This window comes from Blennius ocellaris, assembly GCF_963422515.1.
Source record: "Blennius ocellaris genome assembly, chromosome: 19".
In the NCBI taxonomy this organism is placed as follows: domain Eukaryota; kingdom Metazoa; phylum Chordata; class Actinopteri; order Blenniiformes; family Blenniidae; genus Blennius; species Blennius ocellaris.
Genome location: NC_137668.1, coordinates 13275284 through 13288896, shown reverse-complemented (window position 1 = coordinate 13288896; position 13613 = coordinate 13275284). Strand labels below are relative to the sequence as shown.

The 13613-nt window shown below is 39.9% G+C and overlaps 1 protein-coding gene across 1 annotated transcript in view; it reads left to right on the top strand.

Annotated features, from left to right (window-relative positions):
• Positions 1 to 13613, top strand: part of ctnnd2a (catenin (cadherin-associated protein), delta 2a) — a gene marked incomplete at both ends in the record, with an annotated part of 202698 nt that overhangs the window by 74520 nt on the left and 114565 nt on the right. Inside the window, 6 exons of the mRNA XM_080515267.1 lie at positions 1606 to 1640; positions 2209 to 2313; positions 6658 to 6830; positions 11486 to 11540; positions 12237 to 12453; positions 12763 to 12880. Coding sequence (XP_080371393.1) covers positions 1606 to 1640; positions 2209 to 2313; positions 6658 to 6830; positions 11486 to 11540; positions 12237 to 12453; positions 12763 to 12880 — 703 coding nt within the window. The remainder of the gene's footprint in view (positions 1 to 1605; positions 1641 to 2208; positions 2314 to 6657; positions 6831 to 11485; positions 11541 to 12236; positions 12454 to 12762; positions 12881 to 13613) is intronic.

The following is a 13613-nucleotide window of genomic DNA, read 5'->3' as shown; positions in this document are numbered from 1 at the left end:
TTTGTTAGTTAGTTAGTTAGTTAGTTAGTTAGTTAGTTAGTTAGTTTATCTATTTGTTTGTTTGTTTATTTATTAGATATCTGTCGAGTTTGACAATGCTATTACAACCTGTCACATTCATTTCTTACTTAGTGTATTGGGTTAGGGTTAGGGTTAAATTGGAAGGTGAATTGTCTTCATGAATTGTCTTCACACCTGCTTGCAAAGCTCATACAAATACAATCGCATGCAGGTTATAAGAAAAGTCTGATACACTTTACTTACTATCATCTTGAAATACTGTACTGTACTGTTTACATGAAGAAGTGCCAAAATGACACCTGCTTTTATTCAGTGGCTTGTTTTTAAATTTTGATTCTTGTGACCTTTTGCATCTCTAACTACAAAAAAGATTTCACAAGAGTAAATGCTTTCTAAGTTCAGGTGATTGCTAATTGAGGGTAGTCTTTTAGTTTTAAGTAATAAACTCACATAAGCTTTGGCTAATTTGGACAGGTTTAAGTAGTAGTTTGGAGAAAGAGTGAAGAAGATGAGCAAAGTTGTTCAGAGTTTTTTGGCTCCCTGTATGTTGACTTTTTACCAAATTAAAAATGGTACAATATTGGTTTAAAAAATAGTCTGCAGTGTTTGCAATGAGAACTGCTTCATATCCCAGTCAAATCGATCAATGAAAGCCATTTAGAAAATGTCCATCCCTGGGTGACCATCCTGCCACTCTGCCAAGCAAACAGACAAATAACACTAAATATAGTCACACATTGGCACACACCTCAACAGACTAAATTGTTGAATGATACCCAAAGTGCACATGCAAGCACACTGGCTTCAATTACAAAGTTGGGCGATGTGGAATACAAAGCAGTCTGAATGGTACAAATGCACACAAGCCGGCTTGCCCAGACGGCCGGTCTAATGGTGTAGATGAAGTCAGATGAAGGAATCTATATGTATCAGTTAGTCTGTCCATGTCTGCATTGATCACACAGCATGCAGCTCAATACTCGTCTCCAGCTTTCTCTTTCTGTGCCTGCCTGTTTCCCTTGGTCTCGCTTTGTCTTTTTCTCTCTCCACCCCCCCCCCCCCCCCCCCCCCCCATCAATCACTGAACAATTGACAGAAAACAGAAGAGAAAACTTGTGTGTGTGTGTGTGTGTGTGTGTGTGTGTGTGTGTGTGTGTGTGTGTGTGTGTGTGTGTGTGTGTGTGTGTGTGTGCGCGCGCGCGCGCGCAGCGCGTGCTTGTTTGTGTGTGCATAGAACTTAATTTTGTTAAGTGATATGTTTAATTGGCCAGGGCTGTCTAACAAGTTAAATTATGTTCCGTAATTAGTTTGTTTTGTTTTCTGTGAGCATAGAAAATAAACCTTTTTAATCCTTATAAAATAAAGATTTTATAAGGATTAAGACGTAAATATAAAATTGTGAGTGCTTTTGAAGTGATCCATTTGGCTGAATTTAAGGTTTGATGTGACAGCACTCATCAGCACCTTTTTTTTCTCCTCTATGGGCAGTTCCATTGTGTCTACATGTGAAATAATGCTGCTATTTAACACAGCATTATATATTTCATTACTTTTATGATCATTAACCACTTCCTTCTCTTGCAGTTCAACAGATGAGCAGTTTCGCTGGAACTCTCAAGGTAAAATTCATCATTAAAAGAAAGTTTTCAAAAGCACTTGCATGCAAGTTCATGCTCACACTCATGCATGCACACACAAGATTATCCAACACCCATGTAATGGATTCATTGACCTCTGGGGACTTGGCCTTGACTTAAATTCAATTCCTGCTCATTTACTACAACCATGCAAGCCACAATAAGGTTTGTATATTTGTAACACGTCTGAAGCTGAATGGTAAGATTTATTGCCCCAAAACTTATAAAACTCCATTTTGTTTCCATTTGCGCCTAATTGACATCCTGCAAAAAGCATTGTGTCAAGGGACATTTGGAATTCACACCACAGGCCCAGCAATGTATGTGTGTACTCATGTACACACATTGTGCTTTAATTAACGAATGCAGGCACATGCAGATCCAGACAAAGAAACTTTGTCAGACCAAGGCTACTGTGAATGTGAAATTTTACCAGCAACTTTTAAAGTGAGAGATTTCACTCGCCTGTTGCATCCTTTCTCTGTTCCCTTCCTTTCTCTGCTCTTGTATCTGTCTTTGCTTCTCATCCATCCTCTTTCCTCCTCCATAGCTGATGGACAAAAAGACATAGAGGATGAGCTGACAACAGGTTTGGAGTTGGTGGATTCCTGCATTCGCTCTCTTCAAGAATCAGGGATACTTGACAGTGGAGAACGTAAGTTTGTAGTATGATTGAAATTTCTATTCAGTATTTGTCTGTTTAAATTCCAACATTTTTTTTATTAAATTTTTTTTTTTTTTTTTTTTTTTTTTTTTTACTTTTCCATTAACATTCTGAACGATTTGATTGCTTCATGGCCAATCATTTTATTTTCATTTCAACATGTGATAAGATAAAAATCCATGGTCTACAAATGTTGAGTGAGCGCTTCAGAAACATTAAAAGAAGAAAGCTTAGTTTCATTTCCAAAATGGCAATAAAAAATGATTTCAAACATGCTTAATTGTTCCTAAAAAGTGAACATAAGAAAGTAAGGGTTACTAATGCGTACAGCATATCCAGACAAATTTATTGAAAAAAACTACAACAGCTGTTCTTGGATTTGATGCCTAGAGGTTATGGCAGAGCATTCTTGGCAACTCGACTTGTTTTCCTGCAAGAAAAGGAGAAAATGTTCTACTTTTAGTCGCTTATCCCATTAGATATGTGGCATAAGTGCAGCAATTTCCCCATTGGTATATTGAATTCTTACTCAGATTTCATTTCTACTTACAGTAAGCAAGTTCATGAGGAGATTTTCTTACAGATTAGGCGATATGTATCGTGTCGAGCAAAAACTTACATAAAGTAAGTAGAAATGTAAATTAGTTTGTGCAAAGAAAAAGTAGAATTACACTCAGAAATGCTTTTCCTCAATGATTGGCCTTAATAAGACAACATAGCGATTTCAGATGATCAGTTTCAAGTCCTGAAGGGAATCTGAAGTATCATTGTTTTTGATGTGGAGAAACATCGTGAGAGAGTGAGATAGTGAGATCCATAGTAAGAAACAGTCCACACTAATGTTTTTATAAACACTAAATATCCTCACCTGCAAAAATCCGACTCTCGATTCTGTAGAGCTTCGATTCTGATAAACAAATTCAAGCGGTGATTGAGAAGCTGCGTGTGTGTGCGTCTGTCTGTCTGTCTGTCTGTCTGTCTGTCTGTCTGTCTGTCTGTCTGTCTGTCTGTCTGTCTGTCTGTCTGTATGTGAAGCATTTTAGTTGCAGGTCATTGGTTTTGGAACACTGCTGCATTCCCATTTCACTTATTGTCTGCTGACCTTTTTGCTGGTTGATGATGCAGTAATGGATGGCATTTTAAGAACTCACACTGAGTGTGACGCTCGGCACATTGTAATGTGAGGTTCTATACATTGCACAATAAGCACCTCATGTATGTAACTCGTGAAATAGGCTGGCTGCCTCAGAGTGCCATTACAAAGGCAATGCATGCATGCATGCATAAACATAGAGTTATACCTAGTGATAAATAACTGGACAGAATAAACCACAGAAAGCTGTTTTAGTAATATTTACCTCAATTGCTGTTGATGGTTTTCTTTGATAAGAAAGAGATTGCCTGTTTAAGCACACGCTGAACAGTTGGGGGGACATGTCAGGTAATTGGATTCTTATCTTGTTAGTGGGAACTGCCCGAGTCTCTGTCACTCATGTCCAAATAGATGGCACTTTAATTGCGAGTGCTCTCTTTGTGGGTGTTCTGCACCCAGCTGTATTCTCCCACACTGCACATATTTCTTCCAAAAGCATTTTAATGTAGGGGTTCAGATGAATTCAGCTTACCTTTCAGTGTGGTTTATTTCTACGCGTTTCTGCGTGTGCACATTCAGATGATTTCTCCCCCAAAATAAGAACTCTGCAACAAACTAGTCAGTAAGTGCATGCTGCAGAGGCATGTTGGTTTCTCCAGTGAAAGGTTGCACTAAACAGCAAGGCTTTTTGCTTTCAGCTAATACAGTCATTTGAGTCAGCATCAACACAAAGTGCCACTTCGCATAAATGAGTGTAGAAAAAAGCATATATTCTAAAAGAAAGTTATTTAAAAAAAATGAAATGTATCTGTCAAGTCATTGCCAGCGGAGCGCTTGTAAACTGTGCTTAAAAATCAACCTATATAATAACCCTTGTGTGTTTGTGTCAGATGTATGGGTGCAAGCATTTCACCGACTGAGAATGAATAAGATGCTCATGATTTAACTGAGCCTCTGAAATATTCATATTTTCCGTGTCAGAGTGGAGGCGCTGAGACTGAGATGATAGAGACATGAAAGAACTTAAAGCGCCACTATCGACTCGTGTTTCTTATTTCGCCCTCTCGCACTCATGCCTACTTAACTGGAATTGACATATCACGCACACACTGAGCGTTTACGCACTGTATGTTTTCAGTTACAAAATGAAAAATGCTAGGATGACCTGTAAAATGTAAAATAAAAACAGGACGCAATGGTTTGAAATACTTATAAATAGTATAAATAAATAAAAATAAATCCGTAATTATATCATCAACAAAAACAAAAAAACTCGCTGGAATTGGTGCTGCAAAGCATCTCGAAACAGTTGGAAGAGGGAAACAATGGCTGCAAAACCCTATAGAAGTGTTTGCGCCTGGCAACAGGTTCGTAAGATTACATGGTCTTATAAGAAAAAAAGAAATGAAATGTAAAATGTTGTCTCGGTGTGTTTTATCTATTCCTCCACTGACCAACCAGATAATCCAAGAATTTTCTGACCATTCAGCACAAGCGCACTTCACTACACACTCATGAAGACACAATCAAATGGACACAGTTTTTTTTTGTCACACAGCACACACAATGTAACAAACACCGAGGCTGAGTAATAATGAGTTTGGGAGCTCCCTCTCAGTCTGCGTAACACAAAGTGCTGTTTAATAATTCATAAAAAGCTAAGGATGAATCAAGATGAGGAAAGACAAGTCCTTTGTGAAGACGAGAAGCAGAGGAGTTGATCTTGGTTCACAGCGCACAGACTCACTGGGAGAAAAAATATTCTGGGGAAAGAGAGGCGAGAGAGATAGAAAGAACAAGCAAATAGATATGGGAGCAGAATAATAACAGGCCGTTGTTCTTTTGGGCAAAAGAAAAAAAAGAGGTTGCGAGCCCAGGGGAAAGCACTTATTGGAGACTTTAAAAGGACATATTCATGATCGACTTTTAAATTAGGAAAGTAAGAAAAATAGAGAAGACCAAGTTTGGTCTCTGAAACCTGCCAGATGTATTAACATACATGTTATGCACTTGAAATTGTATTCAGATGAGGACATGGGCTCAAAATAGAAACCTAATAAAATATTGACACACCACTGAATGAACAGGTCATAGACTGCTTCTTTTTTTTTTTTTTTTTTTTAAACCAACCCACACATGAACACACAAAGCACAGATACCCTATATAACTACTTCTCTGCGCACGGCTGATCACCGAAAGGATTGTAGGAGTTCCCCTCAGTTGACCTCATCACTTCATTCACAGTTTAGAAGATTGTTCCTCTTAAAAAGCAGCCCTGTGTTGTTCCTTTACCGAATCAATATAAGCTTTATGCACACAGCATGAGAACCCCAAAGGGGCAATTATTGTTTGATGACACAGCAGCTATTACATCAGGTAGTAGAGGCAATTCTGCTGTGGAATTTAAAGTGTGATTATCGTGTGTGTGTGTGTGTGTGTGTGTTGTTGCAGCCATACCCATACAGATTCAGTTCATATCGTCATTGTTTTTATTAACATTTCAGTGGTGCTTCAGTGATTAAAGTATATGAAGTGAAAATGGAGCCATTTGGGTATATGCAGCCATATTCTATTATCCTCCGAAGCTCACTAAACAACCACAGAAATAGAATACTACTTAATGATTCACACTGAATTGGAGCTTCCTTATCTATCTTACTCGAGAGGTCAAGTGAAGTTTTGTTTGAGCCCGTTCCAGGCAAAATTAACATTTTGGAGGAGGTAATGTTCAAGTTATTAGGTGTTCCGTCTATTACAACTTTTTTTTCTCTTCACCCTCCTCCTCCTCTCATCTTCTCCGTCTGCCTGCTCCTCCTCCTCCTCCCATTCTCTCTGTTCCTCTGTTTCTCCCTTCCTCTGCTAATAAATTATGTATGCCATCTCCAACTCACGGAGTGCTGCACTGCCGCACTATCTGCTCTAAATTGCTGCTCTCTCTCTCTCTCTCTCTCTCTCTCTCTCTCTCTCTCACCCATTTCACTTTTCGCCTCTCAATCGCTCCCCTTTACGCCCCCTCTCTTCCTCACTCTTAATCTCTCCCTCTCTTTCTTCCTCTGTCTCTTTCTCTCTCTAACACACACACACACGCACACACACACACACACACACACACACACACACACACACACACACACACACAAACACACACACACACACACACACGCACACACACACACACACAAACACAAACTCAACCCCTCCTTCTCACCCAACCATACACTGTTCCTGTCTCAATCGGTAGGACCGGCTCTTCTTTCCCAGAGTTCCTTGCAGCTCAACTCCACCCCGGAGGCTTCGCTCCAGTACTCTGCCAGCTACCATAGCAACCAGACCCTCGCCCTTAGCGACAGCATCTCTGCAGCAACTCCTCAGCGCAGCGGGCAGGTTGGAGGAGCCGTGCACAGCTATAACCAGGTAGGAAAACAACTGCCGCACGAACATGATGATGATGATGCAAATGTTGTTGAAGACGAAAACCTTGAGTGGGATGTACTCTGCTGGCCTCACCTGTGAAGTTGTTTGTCTATTTTGGTCAACTTTCCATTCAACGGACAGCATGACGGACAGAAAACTGCCGCAATTGGCATGAAAAGATTTTGGCTGTAGAAAGCAGATCACCTAAAGTTAGTTCCATGTGGGTAATAATAGCTGCATTCTAATGTTATGCTCACAGAAACTTGTAAGCACCGTCGTAGAGTTGCTATAAGCTGCTTTCGGATTCCTTCTTGCTCTATTTTTCATTCCCAGGCATCCTTATTTTTCCTCTGGTGCCTTTTTACATGCACTACTTTGCATAGCACTTCTGACACTCAGCGCTCTCATTGAATGCTGCTTTGTTTGCTGCTGTATTGGAATCGATGTGATCTGTGTAGAAACCCATATTTATTAAGAATCCCATTTCGCGAGATTTCCTGTTGTCATTCGGTCTAATCACTACCTCTGGGTTGTGAAGCAATCCATTTCTGCTTTCTGTAAATTAGAGGGGGTGACATATGGGGGTGTGTTGCTTATAGCTGTTTGGAAGATGGCAGGTAATCAGAAGGTTATGGACCAAAATGGCATCATTAAGGACAAAAGTTTGCACAAAGTTATATATTACTCACATCGATGAGATAAAGAGCAACCCCATCAAATGACTTCACAGCCTACCGCAGCCAATTATTTCCCACTTTTCAAGTCCTCAATATAGCAGTAGTTAAATTCACAGTTGGAAGACACACATGCACTTTGAATGTGACTCCCACACTACTGCTTAATCAGTGAGCAGCCGCAGTGCTTCATTAAAGAATATTGCAGGTATGCGGGACAATTGTTTCATTTATGAAAGATGCAAAAGTAAGAATACATATGTTACAGTGAGGATTATAAACAAGGTAATTATTGAACAAGGGTCACACGTGGTTGCTTACATTGTTCATGCATCTTCCTGTGCCATGTTTTAGTATGGTTTTCATTTCAAAAGGGAAAATATAGTTGTTTCATGTTGTTTGCTTCTCAGTTGATTTGTATGGAGGTGTGTGCAGTGGTATTTCCATGTTTTTGTTTGCTTATGTGCTTATGTCTTTTGAAAGAAGGTGAAGGAGGCGTTGTCATCTTTGTAAACATATTTATTCATTTCTTATTACGGCCATGCCAAAAGCATATTTCAGAGCTGGATTCAGATAAAGCTCAAATATTCTTCCTAATAAATAAGAAATACAGCAGGAAGAGACGGGAAGAAAAACTGAAGGACAGGGATAAAGATAGGCAGATATAAGAGGAGGAACATTCACTCTTTCTGCTGGGTTTCTGTCCTCTTCTCTTCTCCCGTCTCACTTCCCTGTCTCCTCTGCTCACCATCGCTCTCTGTGTGTGTGTGTGTGTGTGTGTGTGTGTGTGTGTGTGTGTGTGTGTGTGTGTGTGTGTGTGTGTGTGTGTGTGTGTGTGTGTGTGTGTGTGTGTGTGTGTGTGTGTGTGTGTGTGTGTGTGTGTGTGTGTGTGTGTGTGTGTGTGTGTGTGTGTGTTGTCCTCTCTGATGTTTTTTGGCTTGTCAGTGTAATGGGGCTACCGCTGTCAGCAGGGCTTGTTGCCCATGGGTAGCTTATGCATGCCAGTGCTGCTGGATAGGCAGGTGCAGCACATGCATATTTTTGTTGGTGTGTTTGCAGACTCGTGCATTTGTGCATGCACGTGCACGTGAGGGCTGTTTTACTTGCACCCCTTTGGCCATAGTGTGCATGTGGCTGCATTTGTTTAAAGTTTGCACAAGCGACTGTTCAAGGAGAGCGAGAGGGAAAGTGAAAGGTCTGGCATGTTGCTCCTCTTTTGTAGGATATTTATAACCCTGAGAGGCCATGCTTTAATAATGCATGGATACATGGCACCTCAAACATCCCAGTGTTTTACTGGAGGAGGAAAAGAAGCAGCACTGCAAGATGACACAGTGGGATCGAGAAAGTGCTCTCACCACAGAGTGCGTCAGCCTCCGATCTTTTAGTTAACTCAGCCAACAATTCATCTTTTACTCATTACTTATTTAACCATCCATTTATTTACCCCTCGATTCATCTATTCATTCACAAACCCATTTGTATGTATGGTTCGCTTTATATTTTCGCCGTCGTAACACATTGATTGTGTTAAACACAACTCAAGCAGCATAAAGCATTAACGGGGTTCCTAAACTCAGTTTTGTGGCCATCAAGTCATCAGCATTATTTCTCCCACTCGGCTTCATAACCTACTAAACGTACACAGGGGACTTAAAGAGACAATTTCATAGTGTTCTCAATGCTGGCTCACATCCAAATGAAGATCTCTCAGTATCTGCTTATAGACACTTTAAATGATCCATCCTCTAATCAGCCTTCAAACAAGTGGATCAAGTGACCTTATACAAATCAATTGTTCTTTTTTCTTTACTCACCATGAATTTTTGGCCCTTCTTTAAATATATATTCAAGATTTCTTTCAAAAATGGCAAATAATTAATGAATGGATTTTGAGCTACATGATGTTTTACAATCTCCTTGAAATTCTGGATATTGCTGTATTCAAATGCAATTTTATATCAATGAAAGTTTTATTTACAGTCTTTGAATATCTCATTTTGAAGTATGACTTCAATTTTTATGTTCATGACTGCAGGCAAAACACATTTTGCCTTCCCATACTGACGGATGTAAATACTGCTGGTTGTTTGAGTTGGAACTGACATATGATTCATGACTTATTTATGCAAGTTGTCATAGATTTCAGACCAGGATTGCTGCTGAGACTGCTGAAGACATCGTGTAATACATATTTGATCTTAGATCTTTTCCAGTAATTTTAGTGAGAAAAGAAGGTGGTGTTGGGAAAAACAAGGCAGGAAACTGAATTATTCTTGTGACAGATCACACAGGGCACCTGGATCTGACACAGTATCTGTTAATTTAATAGTTTTAATAATTGTATACTTCATGCTGCCGTAGTTTTAGCATAGACTGTAGGTTTGAGAGTCAAATTCACTCTGACCTGTCGAGTCACAGCTTCCCTCAGGATTTGTTTCTACTGTATTGTCTGTGAAGTAATGTAGGGATGAATACGATAAGGTATTGTGTCACATGTAGACAGGGATATTTTGTCACTACAAGAAGTCATATATCAGCATCAAAACATAACTTCCCCATTTGACTGATTTTCTATTCACTCAGTTCTTATCAGTTTCTTCTTTCTGCGTCTCAGCATGTTTGCTTTCCTAAACTGTATGTCTGATTTTTTTTCTTAGACAGAGACTGTTAATCCACTCAGCCAGAGATAAATCAGTTTCCATGACCCCTCTCCAAACAAAGCAGTGCTGGAACCACAGGCCTGTTGTCTTCACACACTGTGGCTCATCGCAGAGCAGGAAATTTACCAGAGACATCCATTGGAAACATAATGGGAGATTGTTTGCTTGTGCTTGCTGCTATTTTTATCAAGGCATGGTTTACTGATCAGACATTACTTTTTCTTTTTTTCCCAGCAGACTATTGCCACAGTATTGTACAGCAGCAAATATTCACACGTGAAAACAGTTACAAACATCACCTTTTGACACTATTGTAGTGTGTGTGTGGGTGTGTGTGTATGTATGTTTGAACAAATACTGAATAAATGTGTTTTCACTGCAGACACAGAGCAACAAAGTCTATCACGTTATATGCGCATATACAGTTCAAAAATGCTGGAGTCTAAATATAGATGACAATATTAGTAAAATCATTATTATCACCCATTGCTTTAAAAAATGGTGCACTTACTCAAACTCCTGTACCTGCAATAATGACAGTGCTGCATGGTGAGTCTGTGCTTGCATAATGCGGCCTTGCACAACTGTCTCCACGTCATACTAGTAATAATGTATTTGGATCACCTTTGCAGTTTTTTGGATTAGCTGTATATGATTCAGTGGAGCTCTGGCATATCCTCCCCCTGACTGTCTCCACGGGAAAAGTGAATATATTTGAATAGACCAGCAGGTGACATGTGGCTGGAAACAGCTTCTCGCAGATTGGCGTGCATTTTGTCATCTGAAGGACAAGATCACTAGTAAGGTACACTTTCTGTGATTTTTCGCTTCATACATGCACCTCTGGCTTATTTGAAAACTGGGACTAATTTTATTAACAGATTCAGTTATTCTGTTCATGAATATTGGGGTTTATGTGATCAAATAAGTGATCTTAATTCATGGATACACTATGGACTGTGTAATCCTCCACTTTAAGTAGATGTTGCAACAGGACTCTCGTGACAAGTAATTTCAGTCAGCTGAGCTCAAAAGACTTGCTCTGCTTCTACGAGTCTGCTTGAATCACCCGTCTGTTTTCAATGGGGATTTTATTACCAGCTCCTCTATATTCATTTGATAAGTCTCAAAGGCTTGACTGAACTCATTGTGCATAAAGTTTTGATGGCGACGAGTCTTTATTCTCTTCGATTCCTCCGGTTTTCCCCTGCTACCTCTGTCTGCTCTTGCTTCTTCCCTCCCCACTGCCAGCCATCTCTACCAATCTGTTTTACGTGTCAAGGCCCTCATTTGTTTTTGTTTCCCACCATCTCCTCAGGTGACATCCAGTCGGGCAGCCCAGCAACAACAATCACAAAGTGGTTCAGGTTCAGGTAAGCTTTCACATCTTCCTCCATTCCACATACGGTTTCAATCTTTTCCACGAGATACATTTTCGTGTTAACCTCATCTGACAGAGCGTGAACTGCTGGTGCTTGCAGACGAAGGCAAATACACATGAGGAGGCTTTGCACTTGTTGTCCAAGGGTTTTCAGTATCTTACGTGATGAGATTATGTTCTTAATTATGCGTTTATGTTTTCATTTGTTCATAATAAAAGTATAATATATTGTTTTATTCACAACAAAGCTATATTTTCTTTTATCTTTGATGTATATTTGTTCTACTGCCTTTTTTGTGTTACCATTATTGTATGCTACAGAGCTTTCTGATATATTCCTTTAATAGTTTTGGCTCAGTAATATTAGAAAACTATTTCTATTTAAGTTGACTTATTGCATACAGACAGTCAATAATGTTGAAATTGGATGTGCAGCCCCATCCAATGTTAGGCACAGTATGACAGGGACTCGGCTAATATATCAAATGAATGAAATGTACAGTAAATTTGGCATTGTGGCCTAACTTAAATTAAATTGTGTTTTTTCTAACCTGCGTTTTATGCATTTTCTTGTGCATGTTTTTAACTCCTGAGAAATGTTATGTATTTGCTTTTGATGGAATGTCATCCAGGTTTGATGGATTTTTGCAACTCTCTTCATTGTGTTTTTTTTTTTTTTTTTTTTAAGGTATCTATTACTCCAGCTCCACTTTACCTGCCCAGCGTGTCAGTTCTCCTCTGACCGGAGGAGGAGGTGGCTCGGGGTCCGGTTCTCCCAGTAAACTCCAACGCCTGGGATCATCATCCGACTCACCGGGTTATTCCACCACCCAACGACTGCCTTCCTCCTCCTCCTCTTCTCCCAGCAAACAGTCTAATGTTAATCGGCTGGCCAAGTCATTCAGGTAGAGAGCCACAGTGACTGCTGATATGTACACGCTTCATTTACAGGTGTCAACAGATGGTATAAGAAAACTCAGTAAAATGGTTTTACAATGTGCTACAAGAGAAAAGAAGGTAATACAGTTGAATGGAAAGGGACTATTCTCTTTTTTGTCACTTCATTGTTCTTCAATTTGCGCAGGCATACAGTCAATATAGCACACTATATACTCCATATCACACGAGACGGAGGAACCTCTCTTGATATGTGAAGTGAAATGAACCTTTTCCTTTTCAAACTAATTATATCACTTCATCTATTTCTCGTCTAGTACTACAGTTGCCGTGACAACAGCAGGAGGGGGCGGGTCTCCCCTGAGGGTTGCATCTCCACCCAACTCCACAGCAACAGGGGGAGGGACCAGTTCATCATCGTCCCCTCTTCACCAGGTAAAAGAATGATGACATTTTCTTGTGATATAAGAGTGTTTGAAGCAAAGTTTTTGAGGTGAAACATATTCAACTTCTTTGACAAAAAACACTATATTCAACCAGTGTTGGAGACAGTATCATACAGATGCTGTTTATTAAAGTTCAGTCTGTATTAAAAACTAATCCAACGACTGAATTGTCATATTGTATGATGAGTATCAAAATCTATCCGTTTTTACGATGAAAAAAATCTGAGTTAGAAGGCTACATTTTCACTAGCCTTCAAATTGTTTGTTCCCATTTGAAATTGTACCACATCTGGAAGTAGGATACATTTGTAGGATGAGCAGGAGAGATGACAGTGTCTCATATCAAAGGGAAGAAATTGCCAAAACTTCCTTATCCCTGTCAGACATCTTATCTATTTCTGGTTTCCATTGATGCCAGCAGTTCTGCCCTCGGCCAGAGTGACTAACAGCACCACTACGGTGACTGACTTGGAACAAATGCCGGGTGAAGAATGGGACGTGATCCCACAGTGGTGTGTGTGAGCAGACTGGTGACCACCGCGAGGAGGAGGTGGCAGATTATTGAGGCTGTGTTTGGTTCTTTCACACGCTGCCGTGGCTCTTGTTTGTCCAATGAATGAATTGTGAAATTGCCAGTATGCGTTGTTTCTTCAGACTAATCCACCAAACAACAATCAACACCAGAATAAGCTGTTTGTCATGAACAGAGAAGATTTGGCAAT